General features: G+C 35.9%; 1 protein-coding gene across 2 annotated transcripts in view; it reads right to left on the bottom strand.

The window, feature by feature from the left end:
* The window catches only part of LSAMP (limbic system associated membrane protein), a 649,278-nt gene that overhangs the window by 291,845 nt on the left and 337,104 nt on the right, over window positions 1–20,329 (bottom strand). For both annotated transcript variants that reach the window (XM_019448433.2, XM_019448430.2), the window contains exon 2: window positions 16,038–16,270. In XM_019448433.2, the coding sequence (XP_019303978.1) occupies window positions 16,038–16,270 (233 nt within the window). The remainder of the gene's footprint in view (window positions 1–16,037; window positions 16,271–20,329) is intronic.

Raw genomic sequence — 20,329 nt, forward strand, 5'->3', positions numbered from 1 at the left:
TGAATTTGCTTCCACTATGGAAAAAACAAAAGATATCAAAACACTTAGGAAAGGGAATGATGGAAGGTTAGAGAAAAAAAAAAAATTCGAGGTAGAAGACACCAAAGAGAAATTTCACTCTGAAATTCTGTCCTTTCAATAATCACTATTATTTTAACAAGTTTTAAGCTATTCTCCAAAGATAATGCAAACACACACACAAATTTGGAAACTAAATGACATAAAAATTGACTATAAAGACAACATTAAAAAAAACTACTATTGGGGTGCCTGGGTGGCTCAGTCGCTTAAGTGATAGAATCTTGATTTTGGCTCAGGTCACAATCTCATGGTCACAGGAATTGAGCCCAATGCCAGGCTCTGTGCTGAGCTTGCAGCCTGCCTGGGATTCTCTCTCTCCCTGTCTCTCTCTACCCCTCCGCTGCTTTCTCTCCCTTTCTCAAAATAAATACATACATTTAAGAACACTACTGTAAAAATGATTTTGGTATATTACATTCTATCTTTTTTTTTCCAGTGGATGTATGAGTGCCTATGATGTGTATATTACACTTCACAAAATCAAGGTTATGGATGATACTTTTTTGTAACCTGCCACTCCACTTAACCATATGTAGCAAACATTTATCATGTACTAAATTGTTTTATAAAGCATGATAGTTAATGATTGCTTTGTTGTATAACTCAGAGTTTTTAGTTAAAGAAAGAGAGGGGCGCCTGGGTGGCTCGGTCAGTTAAGCCTCCAACTTCAGCTCAGATGATTTCACAATTTGTGGGTTCAAGCCCTGAGACAGGCTCTGTGCTGACAGCTCAGAGCCTGGAGTCTGCTTCGGATTTTGTGTCTCCCTCTCTGCCCCTCCCCCGCTCCTGCTCAGTCTCTCAAAAATACACAAACGTTAAAAATTTTTTTAAAGAAAGAGAAAACATCTCTGGTTATCTTGTACACAGAAGGAACTCACTGCAACTCACAATACCACTAGGAAGCCTGCAAACCCAGAACAGTGCCAAAAAAATTCATGAGGGAGGCATGACTGCTGATGAATCTGAACAGGAAATGCCATGGCTTTCGTCATTACCAACATGGCTCTCAGTCTTAGTGAGACATCAGTGATACAAGTGTTGCCAGATATAAACTCACTTCTACAGGTGCCACCAATTACCTAAATAGATTTTTTTTGGTCTCCAGTTTCTTGTATCAGTTATGCCTATTAATAACTCCAAGTCTGTGGCAGGTGCACGTTTGAAGACCTGGATCTCATGTCTAAGCCATACTTTTGAGAATGTTTGTATTTTATTTCTGCTATTACACTGGGTGGTAATGTCTGCATCCCAATACTGAAAGGACAAAAGTTCTAGATATAGCCAAGAGGTTTGAGTGCCGGCAGCTACTCTAATGTCTATTCTAACAGTATTTCTACTTAGGAAATGACCTCAGTTTAACTTCCTCATTTCTTATTCTGATTATTTTGGGCGCTTTCATAATTTTCTTTAAAAATAATTCAGTGATGACCACTTTGTTCGAAAATCTGTTTGCATTCCAGAGGATTTTCATGGAAGCGGAATTACTGGGTCAAATGATACAAATGTGTTTTAAAACTTTGATCAACATTCCTACAATACCCTAGCAAAGTTTCCACTAATTTTCACTCTCCACAGGGAGATATAAAATCATCAATTGTCATATTGATTGCCAATTCAGGCTAGCCACATTTTTTTAACCCTTTCCCAGTATTAACAGTCTAAAAATTAACAATTTGTTGTTTTACTTTGCATTTCCTTCTTTATTTGTGAGATTTTAACAGTTTTTCATCTGTTTGCTATTTCCACGGGTCCTTTTATAAACTGGTGATTTTATGCTCGTAGACAAATTTTAGACTTATTGTATTGATCTTTTTCTCTCTTTATTGACCTGTTGAAATCTAGTCATGTACCAATGACATTAAAGTTTTATTTTTTTTGCATATTTCATTTTTAAGTCACTTTATCATTTTTCTTAATTGTATAAATTTATATATACATAGTCAAATTTATCCATTTTCTTTATAATTTTTTCACTCGTTTTTATGTTAAGAAATTCTTCCTCATTTTGTTGAGATACTTATTTGTTGATGGCTCCTTCAGCCTTTTCCTTTATTTTCTACTTTTAAATATTTAAGACATCTGGTACTAACTGTCATGAGTGGTTGTTCAGTAAAAATATAATTCTATATTTACTTTAAATAGTTATTCAGAATCATCTGTTAAATAATAATTTCTCCATGATCTTAAATAATTCAAGATCATGTGTGTTCTAATTATATGTGATAGTGTTTTACAATGCATTTATATCCGTGGACTTGGTCATCCTTTACTCAAAAATACAGTGTTGTGAAATTTTATCTTTATAAAACATGTTAATATCTAGCAGTACAAAATTTTCCTGTCCCAATAAAACAACTTAAAACATATTGCTATTTGTGCCACCTATTCATAATTATCTTGATAAGTTTAGTATAATTTCAATCCAAAATTTCTCCACATAAATTTTAGATACATAAAAATATTCTATATTTAACTTAGGGAACACTGCCATCTTACATCATTTGTGTCCATTCAAGAATTAAGTATTTCTCTTCCATTAAGAAACAAATAAGAAACAGACAGAAAAAAAAACCCACATTTATTCTCTTTGGTAGTAATATTGATTTCTGCATTAGGTTCTCTATGTTGTTTATTTAATTTATTCTTCAATGTTTTTATATTATTGAAGCTTCATGAATGGCTTTTTTATTTTATTTATTTATTTATTTATTTTTTGAGAGACAGAAAGAGAGAGAGAGAGAGAGAAAGAGAGAGGGAGAGAGAGAGAGAGAGAGAGAGAGAGAGAGAAAATCCCAAGCATGCTTTGTGCTGTCAGCACAGAGCCTGATGTGGGGCTCAAACTCACAAACCATGTGATCATGACCTGAGCCCAAATTAAGAGTCAGATGCTTAACCAACTGAGCCACATAAGCACCCTATTATTCTTGATAATGCTGCTATAAACATTGGGGTGCATGCACACCTTCAAATCTGTATTTTTGTGTCCTTTGGGTAAATACCTACTAGTGCAATTGCAGGGTCATAGGGTAGTTCTATTTTTCACCTGTTGAGGAATCTCCATACTGTTTTCCAGAGAGACTGTACCACTGTGCATTCCCACCAACAGTGTATGAGGGTTCTCCTTTCTCCTAGCCAACAACTTTTGTTTCTTCTGTTGTTAATTTCAGCCATTCTGGAAGGTGTAAGGTGGTATCTCATCATGGTTTTAGTTTATATTTCCCTGATGATGAGTGATGTTGAGCATGTTTTCAGGTATCTGTTAGTCATCTGGATGTCTTCTTTAGGAAAAAAAAAAATGTTTGTTTACGGCTTCTGTACATTTCTTAACTACACTGTTTTTCAGGGGGTGTTGAGTTTGATAAGTTCTTTATATATCTTAGTTATTAACCCTTTATCAGAAATGTTATTCACAAATATATTCTCCTATTCCATAGGCTCTCTTTTAGTTTTGTTGGTTGTTTCTTCCATTGTGCAGAAGTTTTTGTCTTGTCCCAATAGTTCATTTTTTCCTTTGTTTCCCTAGCTTCCAGACACATGCCTAGAAAGAAGCTGTTTCCGCTGAGGCCAAAGAAGTTGCTGACTATGTGCTCCTCTAGGATTTTGAAGGATTTAGGTCTTTCAACCATTTTGAATTTATTTTTGTATATGGTGAAAGAAAGTGGTCCAGTTTCATTCTTCTGCATATTCTTGTCCAGTTTCCTAACACCATTTGTTGAAGAGACCGTCTTTTTTCCTTTGGATATTTTTTCCTACTTTGTTGAAAATTAGTTGACCATATAGTTGTGGGTCCATTTCTGGGTTTTCTATTCCGTTGCATTGATCTACTTGTCTGTTTTTGTGCTAGTACCATACTGTCTTGATGATTATAGCTTTGTACTATAGCTTGAAGTCCAGAAATGTGATGCCTCTGGCTTTGTTTTTCTTTTTCAGCATTGCTTTGGCTATTCAGGCTATTTTGTGAGCTATTCTAGCTCTGTAAAAAATGCTGGTGGTATTTTGATAGTGATTGCATTAAAAATGTGGATTGCTTTGGGTAGTATAGACATTTTAATAATGTTTATTCTCCCAATCCGTGAGCAGAAAATGTTTTTCCATTTCTTTGTGACCTCTTCAATTTCTTTCATAAGTTTCTTAAAGTTTTCAGAGTACAGATCTTTTACCTCTTTGGTTAGGTTTATCCTTTGGTATGTTAGTTTTTGATGCAATTGTAAATGGGATCAATTCCTTCATTCCTTTTTCTGCTGCTTCATTACTGGTGTATAGAAATACAACAGATTTCAGCACATTGATTTTATATCCTGTGACTTTGCAGAATTTGTGTATCAGTTCTAGTAATTTTTTGGTGGAGTCTTTTGGGTTTTCTAGATAGAGTATCATGTCATCTGCAAATAGTGAAAGTTTGACGTCTTCACTACAGATTTGGATGTGTTTTATTTCTTTTTGTTGTCTGATTCTGAGGCTAGGACTTCCAGTACTATGGTATATAACAATGGTGTGAGTGGACATCCCTGTCTTGTTCCTGATCTTAGGTGGGAAGCTCTCAGTTTTTCCCATTGAGGATGATATTAGTTGTGGGTCTTTTGTATATGGCCATTATGAGGTTGAGGTATGTTCCATATATACCTACTTTGTTGAGGGTTTTTATCAAGAATGGATGCTGTATTTTGTCAAATGCATTTTCTGCATCTATTGAGGATCATATGATTCTTATCATTTCATTTATTAATGTGTTGTATAACATTGATTGATTTGTAAATATTGATCCACCCCTAGGCCAAGAAATAAATCCCACTTAATTGTGGTAATTCTTTTAATGTAAAATTTGGATTCAACATTATGTTGAATATGTTTTGGATTCAACATGGTAGTATCTTGTTGAAAATAGTAGTAGGCATAATGTTTTGGATTCAACATGGTAGTATCTTGTTGACAATATTTGCATTGATGTTCTTCAGGGATACTGGCCAACCCTTTATAGACCTTTGTAGAGGGGTCTCTGTCTAGTTTTGGAACCAAAGTAATACTGGCCTTGGAAGTTTTCCTTCCATTTCTATTTATTTGGAATAATTTGAGAAGAACAGGTATTACTCTACTTTAAATGTCTGATAGAATTCACCTGGAAAGCCATCTGGCTCTGAACTCTTGTTTGCTGGGAGATTTTTGATTATTGATTCAATTTCTTTGTTGATTATGAATGTGTTCAAATTTTCCATTTCTTCATGTTTCAGTTATTGTAGTTTGTATGTTTCTCGGAATTTATCCACTTCTTTCAGATTGTCCCATTCGTTGGCACATAATTTTTCTTAATATTCTCTTAAAATTGTTTGTATTTCTGTAGTGTTGGTTGTATTCTCTCCTCTTTCCTCTTTTCCCACAGGAGCACCACTAAGCCTGCCAGGTATGACCCCACCAATGGCATGAATTTCTAAAACTTTAGACTTTGAGCTCCACTGCTTATAAAAACTTATGATAGCTTCTCTCCTTCTCCCAGTCAATGGTTGTGGGGAAAAGTTTTTCATGTGCAGTCCTCTGTGCACTGCGTTCTCTCTCTCTGTCTCTCTGTCTGTCTGTCTCTCTCTCTCCCTTCCTCCATCCCTCCTTCCCTCTCTCTCTCTCTCTGTGATCAGGGCTCCCTCCCCTTCACAGCACCTGCAATTCTTTTCTCCCCCAGGTCTACTCTCACTCAGCACCTCCTATCTACACGATGTGGCTGTTTTTCTCTATCTAGATGTGGAATTTGATCTCTCAGTCCTCAGGTCGATTTTTTGGATGCTCAGAATATTTTGATATTTATCTGGCTGTGTTTGAGGGACAAGAAAGCATAGGGTCCCTTTACTACTCCTCCATCTTAACTCCTGCTTGGTATTTCTATTTTTAGTTTTTGAAAGAACCTCTTTACTGTTTTCCACAGTGGCTGTACCAATTTACACTCCCACTAACAGCACATGGGAGGTCCTTTTTCTCTACATCCTCACAAACACTTGTTATTTCTTGTCTTTTTGATAATAGACATTCTGACAAATATAAAGTCATATCATATTGTGTTTTTGATTTGCATTTCCCTGATGATGAATGATGTTGAGCATCTTTTCACGGGTCTGTGGCCATCTTCCTTACAAGAATGTCTATTCACGTTCTCTGCCTGTTTTTAATCAGATTTTTTTGTGTTTTTTTGGTGTTGCATTGCATATGTTCTTCATATATTTTAGATATTAACCCCCTTTTGGATGTGACATTTGCCGATATCTTCTCCCATTCATTAGGCTACCTTTTTGATTTGTTGATGGCTTCCTTTGCTGTGCAAAAGCTTTTTATTTTGATGTAGTCCCAATAGTTTATTTTTGCTTTCATTCCCCTGCCTTAAAAGATATATCTTGAAAAATGTTGATATGGCTGATGTCAAAGAAATCACTGCCTATGTTAGGGTGATATTCTAAAACCAACAACTGGATGCTAGGTATGCTCACTGATACTGGAGTATAAGTGCTCCAAGGTTCTCTCAATTGACTAGGATAGAAAATATACACACACACACATATACATATATATTTCTATCTATCTACCTATCCTACCTATTTATTCCATTAAAACTCACGAATAAACACTAGTAACTCCAATTTTGATCCAACACTACTCTGTTCATTTAGGCTTTTCCTTTTGCATATTTATACTTCTCTTCACCATGAAAAACTGGTTATCATTATCCTCAAGATATTTACTAACTTTTTCAATTCTCTTGCATGTAACTAGGGTCCTAATCCTCCATGATTGCCTCCCCATGCATATGTCCATCATTCATGAGCCCTGTGACCTCTGGTGTTTGTACCCCACTTGGGTGGGCCCTGGCACAGGTTGAGTATGGCTGCTTTCCCACCACACTCCAGCTTGCCTAGTAGCTTTTTGATTCAAAATAAGGAAAAGGACCTTATTGTATTTTGTTACTGTTTTTTTGTTTGTTTGTTTGTTTTGTTTCTTACTTTGTCACTGAAGCAGACCTAGGACTTGACAAATTTTAAAGACAATGCATGAGGTGCCTGGGTGGCTTGGTTAGTTAAGTGTCTGACTCTTGATTTCAGCTCAGGTCATGATCTCATGGCTCATGGGTTTGAGCCCTGCTTTGGGCTCTGTGCTGACAGCATGGAGCCTCCTTGGGATTCTCTCTTTCCCTCTTTCTCTCTGCCCCTCCCCTGCTCATTCTCTCTCTCTCTCTCTCTCTCTCACACACTCTCTCTCTCGAAAAAAAAAAAAAAAAAAAGACAACGAAATCAGGACACCTGTGTGGCTCAGTCTGTTAAGCATCCGATTTTGGGTCAGGTCATGGTCTCATGGTTTGTAAGTTCAAGCCCTACAACTCACTCTGTGTGTACAGCTTGGAGCCTGGAGGCTGCTTCAGATTCTGTGTCTCCCTCTGTATCTCTCTGCCCCTTCCCACTCATGCTCTGTCTCTCTCTCTTTCTCAAAAATGAATAAACATTAAATAAATGAACACAGATCTTAAAAAAAAAAAAGACAACCCAAATCATCTCAATGTGCAAAAAATAAATGTTACCTAATAGAGCAAGCTTAAAACAATGAAAGTACCTCTGTCTTAAAATATATATAAATATATATATGCCATTTTTCTTGACTGTTAAATATATTAATTCAAAAAGTTGCCTTTATTATTTTTAAAAGTACACAGGTTTTTTTTTGTTTTGTTTTTGGTAATGTATAGAAAACATAAGTTTAGGGTAGCTTACAGTACTATTTAGGATATTTGTAAAGGTAGCTATCCTTATCTTAATAGGTAAAATATCTGTGTAAAAACTAGCACATCTGTAAATTGTCCCATGTGATATTATGTAAATGTAAGGAAAATAACTTGTAGTATACATTGCATGTATCTAAACTAGGATATGCAGTTCCAAAATGGAATGAATCTCCACTCCCAAAATCATCCTAATCAACATTAAATTCTGACCATAATGCATTAAAATTAGTATAATTGTATAATGATTCAAGATTTGAATATAGCTGATCATTTATTGGCATCTGTCTTCAGGTGGCTTTCTTCTTTTCATGGAGTTTGGGTTTTTACATGGAGCCAACTCTGGGTTCTAAAATAACTTTGTCTCTATTCCCTTATTGTTTTGTCATCTTCAGGAAGGACAAATGCAGGTTAGAACAGAAAGCATGTGGATGTAAATAGTTGATTTAATTTCATGTCTAAAAGGTGGACTGCAGATACATATAGAGAACTTGGGGATAGTAATTAATTTTGAGTGGATGGGCTTGACTTAAATGAAATTTGAATCCTTCCCACAGGTGGAATATCAACTTAAAACCGCAAACAAAATAGAAGCTCTGAAAACTGAGTACAAGTTATCTTTTTGTAAGAGACATTTACATTTGTAAGGAAAATCTCCATTTTTATGGGTGTCTCCTTTGATGTACCAGGAAGAGGGGGGTGATTCTAAATCTCTAGAAACTCTTATTACTAGAGAAGGCATGACTTAGATCTGCACAGCAATCTTAACTCTGGTTTACTGTGCTTCTCCTGGTAACCTTCCACAACTGGCTCCCCACTGACAACACCTTTTGTCATAAGCCGAGGATGGCATTCAATGTGATGGCTTTGGGCATTTTGGGGAGTTACTCAGTATTATTGGGTCTCTTGCATGTATACAGAAGGTATACATGTTGTTAAACATTTGTTTTTCTCTTGCTAATTTGTTTCATTCAATATGATTCTTAGATTAACTAGAAGCACTTTGAAAGGTAAATAAAAATTTCTACTCCCCAATAAAGTACTATTCACAAATATTTTAGCCCAAAACTTTCACTTCTTCCTATATTACATCACCTTTCTGATGGCTAATGTAGATACTGATGTCCTAATAGTCAGAACCTGGCCTTTTAACAGCCAATCAAGAGGCTATATTGTCTAAAAAATTAAGCTGAGGAGTAGGAAAAATAGCACACTTCAGCATAGAAACTCCAAATGAGAATTCCAGTTAATCATCAAGATTCTCAATAACCAACAGAATTAACCCTAGATCAAATCCAACTGAAGAAGATTTAAAATTCTTTATTAGATTGCTTTAAAAATGTAAAGAGCTCCAGGCTAAGTTCAATTGGAATGCAGTAGCAAATATTTTACATGAATTTTTGTAGGCAATGTTAAGTTACTGAAAAAATAATCAATGCAACATAATGCTAATTAAAGAAAGGAAAGAAGAAAGATGGAAGGGAAAGGAGAATAAAGTAAGTACAGTAGTCCCCTTCTTAATTTGCAGGAGATACATTCCAAGACCCCTAGTGGATGCCTGAAATCATGGATAGTACCAAACCTTACATGCATTATGTTTTTTCTTACACATACATACATATATACATACACACTTATGATAAAGTTTAATTTATAAATTAGGCACAGGAAGAGATTAAAACAATAGCTAATAATAAAATAGAACAACTATAACAATATACTATAATAAAAGTTATGAGAATGTGGTCTCTCTCTCTCTCCCTCATAATAAATTATTCTCTTATACTCATCCTTTTTGTGATAATATGAGATGATAAAATACCTATGTGATGACATGAAGTGAGGTGAATTACACATGCATTGTGATGTAGTGTTAGGCTACTATTGACCTTCTGACTATGTGTCAGAAGGAGGATCATCTGTTTCCAAACCACAGTTGACTGTGGGTAAATAAAACTATGGGAAAAAAAAAAAAAACTTGGGATAAAAGGGAAACACTGTAATGAAAGAAGGGAAAAAAGATAGATTATGAGATATAAAAAGGACACTTGCTTGGAGTTCTGGGTAATACATTTAGATCAGAATTAGAATGTTTAATAGGATTTAAAATGCTTCTAAGAATTTAAATCTTAGAAACAATAAGTTCTAGACTAATATTCATGAAAAAAAAAGTTTGTGTTTCTAATATTTGAATTTTTAATTATTAAATTAAAAGGGAATCTATGGACATTACAGTTGGAAGTCAATATAGATATTCTAAAATTAATGAGGTACAAGAAATTGGGCTTTTTAAGTGTGTGGATTCGAAAAAGGAAAAAAAAAGGCCAAACATGGTCTTAAAAGGAAGTCCCACCTTCATATTTTTCCCATAATTATATTGGTTTAATTAAGGTAATTATGCAATAAATTTCCTTACAAGTAATAGATTCTCAGAATCAATGTATGACTTGAGTCACAGTGGTGAGAAAAATGTCTGACGTTGTATTTAATATTACAGTGAAATTTAAATATTAACTTAGAAATACATTTCAAAAACCAATTAAAAAAACATATCCTCAATGTTATTATATGCAGATGAGGCCATTTCTAAAACACCAGTAATCAAATTAGAATAGCATGAAAAGAAAGCAAAAGATACAACATGGAAATTACCATTCTTGTATGGATAGCTGGCTCAAGAATAATGTAATAAAAATTTGAAAATATGATTAATGTAGTAAGGGATGGTGAATGGGATATTTAAAAATAAGTCTCACATTTTAAAAATCCTGTCATGTTAGGGTATCCTTTGTATTTACATATACATGGAGATTCTTAATGTTATAGTTAAAAAAATTTGCACTCTGGGGGCCACTATTCCCAGCACTCAAGGACATCTGTTTTCTAGAAGTACATAGGTTATTTTATTTTATTTTATTTTATTTTATTTTATTTTATTTTATTTTTCTATTATAAGGCTCTAGTACCTGCTCCACAGAACTTTAGACACAATTTGTCGCTGTGTTATATAGGAAAATGAGCAGGCAGGCAGTAGCAAATTCCTCTCATTAATTGCTTAGATCTCTAGCATAGTAGATCTTGGTTTTTCACAAATATCTGAATCATCTGCAGAACGCAGCGTATTTGCAAATTTTGGCTGTATTCCCAGGGATTCTGGTTCAATTGTTCTGGGAATGGTTCACAGGAATCTATATTTTGACTAGTATAATAAACCAAAATGTTGACTTTATTGTAGGTTAAGTGAGGATCACACAAAGAGAAACGTTGTAAATGCAAGTGCCTTCATCTGTGGCATGATCAGATAAAACACGCCATAGGTGGATAACCTTTCTAGAAGAAAAATACATTATTAATAGGAAATGTGTCAAAGTGCTCTGTTTATTTTATTAACGTTAATAGTGATGTTTTCTTTCTTAATCTTTTGTCTCAGAATCTGTAAAGAAAGTGGTGTGGAAACCAAAATATCTGCCTTTAGATATGAGTCCCACCATTCATTAAGTATCTCAAATGTATGTTCATATTTGAATGTTCATTGCTTCCACAGATGCAACATTTAATATCACTAATCACAAGTCAACCCAGAGATCATTACTGATTTGTATATTTGCTGATGCAAAACTTTCACCTGTATATCTCATGAGGAAGGTGTGTAGAGATGTCATTTAGCTGAATATTGAGTTTAGTGAACCATGCAGCATATTTATTTCAACACTGGATATTTTATGTGTAATGACCCTCATGAACTGATAAAAACTTAAGAGAAAAATGTGGGAGATGTTAAATAGTCACTAATATGGTGCTGATACATAGAAAAGGAATTGAGAAAACAAAACCTAAGAAACATAAAGTATAAATACTTAAAAATTTATAAAGTTGAGATTTTTGAAATCTAGAGTGGTTTTTATGTCTCAACATTTTCTTTTCAGCCTCGATACCTGAAAATGGACAGTTTTGGAAGAGAGGAGAATTTCTTTCGACAAAACTAAGCTAGGTAAGCAGTTTTGGAGGGCCTAAGATATTACCATGAAATGTGAGGTTTTTGTCAATCTACCTATCGTCTATCTTATGCCCAGGGATATCATTGCAGTATCTTAGGAGTATTTGGGGGGGGGAGCGTGTAACACTTTAGGAGTATTTGGGGGTACAACACTATCTGAAATTAAATGAAATTACGAATGAATATTTCCCCAGATGTTCTTAAGGTATACAATTCTTCTAAATTAGTGGTTCTCAAAGTGTGGTCCTTATACCAGCATCATCATTATTATCTGAGAATACGTTAGAAATGCATATTAGCCCCTGTCCCCAGAACTACTTAATCAGAAATTCTGGGGAGTTTCACCAATCTAAAATTTAGCAAACCCTCCAAGTGTTGCTGAAGCATGCTGAATTTTCTCCTTAAATATTCTTAATAAATGTAACTAAGAATTTAAAAGTGATGTTGGTTTAAGAAGCCTTTTAGAATCCTAAATAAGTAAAGCCAAAGACTGAATGCTAAGGAAAAGGACAACTGAGGAAAATGGATGGGAGGGATCTAAAATAAAAGCTGAAAGAGCCTATCACAAGGGTAACAGGCAATAAATGGAAGCAGCTGTTAGATTCTGGGTAGTACCCCCAGGGCAAAAGTGAGCCTTCTGACAAATACTGGAGCAGCAGCAGCAACATGGTTATCATAACACCATCATCACCATCATCACCATCATCACCGTCACCAGTCACCATTATTATCATCTTAATGGATGAAAGAAAACACAGGGCCCAGACACAGGGCTAGGCACTTACATAGATCATCTAATTTAATCCTTACAATAGGCTTAGGCAGACTTAAAATTTGAATTTTATCTCTATTTTACACATGACAAAACTGAGCCTTAGAGAAACAAAGTAGTTTATCACCAAAATTATTTAAGTAGAAAGAAAGAAAACTGAGATACGAAGCAGGAAGTATGACTTCAAGGCCCACATTCTTGACTGCTATTCTTTACTGATATCTCATAGCAACTTAGAGCTAAAGGTGGCCTCACCATTAAGCAAGGAAAAAGAATGCAGTATTTATTTAATGGGTAGTTAAATTGGATTCACAGAAACTATGGAGAGTGAACAAGGCAGAATTTGAAAAATTCGAAAGACTCTTACATTTTGAAGGAAGGTGCGATGGGGTTGGAGGGAAGAAGAGTGGCAGCTATACCTAGAAACAGATTCTTTGATGTGATGAACACATAGGGTTGAGGCACAGAGTAGGAAGCAGAGGAAACAGTACGAACAAGCAGCACGGGAGATGGAACCACTGATATAATCACCACATTTAATGCCCTAAGGGTAAGTGGATCAGCCATCTGGTGCAAGATATAAAATGGCAACGTCCATATAGTTTGTCAGAAAAATCCCCCTTCACGACTCAGTCTCAGGGAGGAGAAGATCCATTCTTCATATTTCTTATAAGTATAGGCTTTGTTGCTCCTTATTTTTTCCACAGCAATGTGATTTAAAAAAGTACAATAATATCTTAAATCACATAGATACGGGTTTGAAACCCTGTCCTAAGAGAACAGGCAGCCTTGGGCAGACTCCTTATTGTCTCTGAAGTTTAAGCTTTTGCACATTTTTAATAAAGTTACTAACATCTAATTAATAATAATTTTATCAGAATCAAATGGGACAAAGAACTACAGCTTTCAGAAAGAATTGCACCAAAACGTGTACCTTTGGCATGCAGATTATTGGAATTGAAAATAATCCAGACCTAAAGACTTGGGAAGAAATGTTGACCTTCTCCCTAATTGCTTAAAAAAAAATTAGGTGGAGGATCTGCTCCAGCAAGAGAGCTATCACCATAAATAACTACAGTATAATATGAACTAGGTGTGATCAATAAGGAGGAATCTTGTAAGCACTGTTGATCAACGACCTCTCTATGTCCCATTGTTTCTGAATGGCCCAGTAATATTTGCTACCAAACATTGACTCTTTTTCATTTTCCTGTGAATTGCTTTCCTTCCATTTTCTTCTCAGTCCAGCAGCCCATTCTCTTTAGTTCTGGGATATATATATATATATATATATATATATATATATATATATACTCATTTTACCTGGCTGTCTTTGTACTCTCATGTTTATGTGGATTTCCCATACATATGAAATTAAATTTTATTTTTTCTGTTAATCTATTTCATGTCAATTTAATTCTTAGACCATTAGAAGAATGGTAAAGGGTAGACAAAAATTTCTCCTACACAACAGAATAAAAGTACATGGCACTTAGTAGATTCTTTTCCATCACTTAATATTAAGATAATTTAAGTTAATTTCACTTATGCTGCACCTCTAACCCTCTCAGGATTAGCACATTTAGTTCATAACTAAAATGTATGCAGATAAGTAAGAAAAAAATGGGGGGGGGGGGGAGGACATGGGGCATTTGGTGCTAACAGCTGATTTAAACATAAATCTATTAGTTCTTAAAGCTATCAAAAAAATTCCCTTCCACTAGAAAGTGCTTCAGATTTGATTCCTGGCCTGCTTGGCTCCAACTTACTCCCTGAATTCTCTATGTGACCTGGAGCAAGTAACTTAAATTTAAGGAAATTCTGTTTCCTCACCTAGAATCCAAGGAATATAATACTCAAATTGCCCAATTTTACTTAGTATAATACACATACACATTTTCCAGTTGTGGTGTCTAGGGCTTTCCAATGACATTAAAGGCTTTAAAGGTATTAAAATTGTGTAGGAATCTCATAATGTAATATGGAGCTGGCCATAAAACTAGGTATCTAGGCTTCCTCTGCCATTGCATATGGTAGAACTATTTTTATTTTGAGGCAGGTGTGTGTGTGTGCATGAGAGAAAGAGTCAGAAAGACAGAGACAGAGAGACACAGAGAGAGAATATATGTGTGCTTGTGGTTTTGAGGGAGCTGGTAAATTAACCCATTTACGTATTTACACATCTCTGGTTATGTTTACACGTTTAAATGGGCTGCCTGAGATCCAAGCCCTGATGTACCATGTTATGGAGCTCCAGCACTCTGTATCAAACCACGAGGAAAACATTCTATGCTTTGACTATGATAGGAAATTTGCAAGTCCGTAGACATGTTTTTTACAAGCAATAAAATGAAGCTGTCAGCCATCGCAAATGGACCAAGATAGAGGTCACATGACTAAACCACCTCTGGACCAGGCAGTCTCTGATGTATTTTACTCCAGTTTCAATCTATTAATCAGAGGAGTTGGGAGAGCAATAATTTAAACGCTGCAATAATCAATTCCATAACACATTAATAGAAGCTACAGTCAAACTTTCCCACACCACTGACTGCACTGGAATCCTGACAGGAGCCCTAGGGCCATGCCTAATTTGCATTAAATTTACATAAAATTGTAAATCAAGAATACATGAACACAGCCCTAATATTTGTTAGTGCTTAGATCTTTTCTGATAGATGGATTGGAACTGCTAGTGGTTTGACTTCGCTTGCAATAAAACTGTGCAGCTGATCAGCTTTGTTCTCATTCTGCAATTATGAGAAAGGGACCCATGAGAGCTATAGTTTGGGGGCATGTGTATGCCACTTACGGTTTTTGTCCTATAAAACCATGACTCAGATGTGCCCTTAGGAACCCCAGTTTAGAAGCAGATTGTCCCCAATAACTTTGCAAATCCTTGTCATTAGATTTGCTCACAAATAACTTACCATTAAATGGAGATATAAATTACAAAGAAAGCTGGCCAGCTGAGAGGATATCAGGCCCCTGAAAATTTTTATTTCCAAATTATACTTACTATCACAAGAACAGATAATTAGTAATATTCTTTATGCTGAAGATAAAAACCAAGCCTTCAGCAAGAGTCATCCAGTACCTAAAAGTTGATGAAGTGGACTTCACATGGTTCTAAGCATTGTCTGTGTTCTTGTTACTTAGTTCCAAATTATTTCAACAGCCATAGCCTTTGCTATGTGCTTTTATACTCAGGGCTAGAAGAAAATATTCTTACCAAGAGTACTGGCTCACAGTGGCAAGATTCCTCTTTCTCCTTAGTCCTTTCATTTTAAGTCTATCCTTTTAGAGAAAAAATAGATACTTAAACACAAAATTGCATGTGAAAGGTTTTTTCAGAAAGGGTTTTGCAAATATTTTATACATCATGTTAATTTTTTTCTCTCACCTCTCCCTTACCACCTACCTATCCCACCTTTTCTTACCTTGCACGATCAAGTAAACTTGGGAGGTCTTGGGCTCATGCTGTGTCTGAACCGAGCAAGTATAGGAGCCCTCATCATAGACATCCACCTTCTGGATTCGGAGGCTGTATTCCAGAGAATGGCGTTTCTCCAGCTCAACCCGAGGGTCCAGAGACCATTTGTCATGCCCAGCAAAAATGATGCCAGAACGGTTCAACCAGGCCACCTTTGAGTTCTTGTCTTCTACAACGCACCTGGTAGAGCAGAATAACAACATTAGAAACTTAGCCATACCTGCATCTGCATTCATTCTCCACATTGCCTTCAATAAGACCAATGAAGAACAATAATTATATACAGGGTGAATTATTGCCATGCCATTTCTTAGAGTCCTATGTATTGTCACTATTTATCCTAAGATCTATCTACCATTCAGTGGATGGATGTAATTATATTAGACTCAGTTTAGCCATAAACAATCAGTATGAAAAATGCAGGCAAATAAATTCAGATAGGTATTGACTTCCCACTGGATTTTCTTCTTCTTGTCTAGGAGAAGGTCATTCACGCAAAACTCCATCTGTTTTAGTAACTGAGAATTTGACAAGTGATAATGTGGCACATTTCCTGAGTTTTGAATTGTATGAATTCTTTCATAAGTATTTCCTAAATTTCCACAAGAGTGTGATGGTAGATTTAAATCATGCCCCACTGCTATAGAAATTAGACTAGATTTCAGAATTTGCTTTGGATTCTTACAGGTTTGGAATGCCCTCTCCCAGGAGTGAGAAGTGTGTGAACAGGTCCAAAGGTAAGAAGAAAGGTATTGTGTCAGGGAAATCAAAGCTAGCATCTTCTTGCCTACGTCTGGTTCCAGCTGCTGAGGGCAGCAGGTTGTCTGCTGGCAAAACAGCTTGCTACCAGCATTTCCGACACATCAGAATGAGTTCAATATTTTATGGGAGATGAATAAACCAGTTCCATGGTTCCTATTCTATGAAAGATGAAGGGGAAAAAATGTTTATTTTAATAAATACTTATTTTTAAAAGCCTAACAAGGGGCGCCTGGGTGGCGCAGTCGGTTAAGCGTCCGACTTCAGCCAGGTCACGATCTCGCGGTCCGTGAGTTCGAGCCCCGCGTCAGGCTCTGGGCTGATGGCTCAGAGCCTGGAGCCTGTTTCCGATTCTGTGTCTCCCTCTCTCTCTGCCCCTCCCCCGTTCATGCTCTGTCTCTCTCTGTCCCAAAAATAAATAAAAAAACGTTGAAAAAAAAATTTAAAAAAAAAAAAATAAATAAAAGCCTAACAGGATCTCTTTCTGAAACTTTCGAGAAAGAGGCAAAGAATCTGGAGAATCAATGGATTCTCCATTGAGAAGGGGTAAATGGTTCATGGGGAGGGGCACCTGGGTGGCTCAGTTGGTTGGGCGTCTGATTTCACCCCAGGTCATGATCTCGTGGCTTGTGAGTTCGAGCCCCAAGTCGGGCTCTGTGCTGACAGCTCAGAGCCTGAAGCCCACTTCGGATTCTGTGTTTCCCTCTCTCTGACCCTTCCCCAGCTCACACTCTGTCTTTGTCTCTCTCTTCCTCTCTCTCAAAAATAAATAAACATTAAAAAAAATTTTAAAAAATGCTTCATGGGGAATATAGTTTTCCCCTTCAATTTCAGCAAGAATCAGGAAATGGAAAAATTGAGCAACAATCTTCTCTCTGTATCCCTTTGGCAAGATTTATGTCTGCCCCACAGGGAGATTGTCCCAGACCCTGTTCACAACTGTAGAGCCATCTGCTCAGCACTCTGAGGCATGAGGGATAGAGAAGAAGCCAGGAGCATGACAGCAGAACAATTAAAATACCATGTTCTGTATTTTCCGAACTGAGCCCAATCCAGGTTTTCTCTTAGGTCAAAAAAGCCAGTTGTAGAGATTCTGTACCTATGCATAGATAGGAAATTAATGCCTTATCTACATGCTGTCTACAGTACCTATACAGAGGCCAACCCATCTTGCTTAAAAGCAGAAATGCTGAATAAAATACCTCACCTATCATTCAAAAGACCCCCTTATCCCATAATTTTTAAGTGAACTTAATATTTTATTTAACACGAGAATTTTATTTAATGACTTGAATTCCATGATATGCAGGTATCTCTTTTCTTCTACATTTATTTATTTTCATAAACATAAGTAGATGAAATCATCATTTGGTATCTCTGTTACCCAATATGGGTCTCTGCCATGAAGATATTGTTGGGATTAATTATATGTGCTTGATAATTTAGAATTTCTCCATGGTGGAGTACAAAGCTAACTTCATGGATGCTTGATGCTTCTTTCCAGACCTGATTGTACTTTTCCTGTTCTACTATTTTGTGTCATCATTTCTCTGTCCTTCATGGTATTTGTGGCACTTCTTAAATGAGAATCATTTATGAGTTAATAGGCTGCTTTGCTGCATTTCTATATCATCAATGAAGTTATTGATATGGATTTACTGTGTTCTTCTTTCCTACTGAGAAGAATGGAAATTGACCTCTGTAAATGCATTTTAAACCTTTATCATGTACCTCCTTGCACTTTTCTCATCTAGGCAGCTCAACACACCAGGAAACAGATATGCTACATCATAGGGAGGTACTCTGAATAATGTCTAGCCCCAAATATGGCCCTAATATGTTCAATTTGGACAAAAAAGACGATACAACATATTTTACATAGATATGGCCTACAAATCAATTAAAGATAGATATTTTGCCCTATTCATTTAGGTGCTTCCAAAAATTTATGTTATGTAATCTTAGGTGTTGATAAATGCCTCTTGTTAAAGTGACAGCATCACACGCAATGCTGTGTGGGAGGAGGACAGACGATTACCTCTTTTACACTTCCCTCTCCCAAACCCTACGGCATCCACAAATGAATTGGACAAATTTCCTTATGAGCACAAGGTAGAGTTTCTAAGTCAGGTGTTTAGGGTCCTCTGGACATTTTAGCAATTTTTATCCATGGGAAAGTTAAAATTATCACATAGATCATTATTCCAAACTATTCTCTGACAATGTTCAGATCTATCTTACCTAAAGAAGTAATTGACTATTTCAGCAAAATTGCCAGACCCATAAAAGTGCATCTACCAAAACAATACATTATATGAAAATTTGCTATGACAATCTATATAACGTCTTATTTTTACATTGTTTCTTCTTACATTTGTTTTTAAAATTTACCTTTTACTTACAAATAAACACACATATATGTATATATACACACATATATACACTCACACTTTTTACTAACTTAGTATGGTTACCCAAGATACTAATGTACATCTTGGCTATGTAGTATTTGTTTTTAATTTTTATTTTATGTAAGCTCCACACCCAATGGGGAGCTTGAACTCACAACCCTGAGGTCAAGCAAGAGTCATATGCTCCATTCCCTGAGCCAGTCAGGTTTCCCAACAATGTAGTATTTTTAAAAGGTAAACGACTCCTCCAGATATTTAAGGTTTTTTTTTTTTTAATGTAGCCAGTGGTTTCAAAGTAAATATATTGACTCTCTAAAGTAGAAAATAATCTTTTTACAACATTACAAAACTTTCATACTGAAAAACGGCAAACATAATAGTTTCAGAACCAATTTAACTTTTCAGAATTTTAATATTTTGATTTAAGGTGGTAACTATTTCAAACCATAAGAAGTGCACAAGAGGAAAAGACTGAAAAAGTCAAAATAATCTCAACATGTAGAACTTATCTTTGTTCAGTGAAAATAACTAGTGACACACAGTAGTCACAGAGCACCTAGTTATTCAAAAATGGTTAAATGCCAATTTAATGCAGACCCACGTTCCCAGCATGCACTGACTGGCCAGCAAGCATCATGTGCTCCCATATAGGAAGTGAGTTGGCTTAGCTGTGCATTAGGCATTCCTCTAGAGTAAATGAGAATTCTCATGCCATGCCATCATGACATAATAATGAGTTACCCCCCCCCCCCACCTCGAATGCTGCTTCAATACCAGCTAATCTAGTTCAGAAATGGATACTTAATGACTTTATCTTCAAAATCAGCCATGGCTACAGCTGGAAACATGTGAAGAGATGTATTTTAAAAATCTATATGTGTTATGTATTGTTTAGATTTAATAGAGTGTTTCTTCCAGGAGTTTACAATGCTGCAAATCATTCCAGGATTTAGAAAGGACTGCTCCTTTAAAAGAGTGGGTGTTGGTGCCAAGAAGAGAGGGGCAGAGAATGTCCCTCCACTTCAGGTGGGATTTTTTTGGCAGGCAACTGAGAACATGGGGATATAAT

The sequence above is a fragment of the Panthera pardus genome, unplaced genomic scaffold (genome assembly GCF_024362965.1).
Source record: "Panthera pardus isolate Hobbes unplaced genomic scaffold, ASM2436296v1 HiC_scaffold_16, whole genome shotgun sequence".
Lineage (NCBI taxonomy): Eukaryota > Metazoa > Chordata > Mammalia > Carnivora > Felidae > Panthera > Panthera pardus.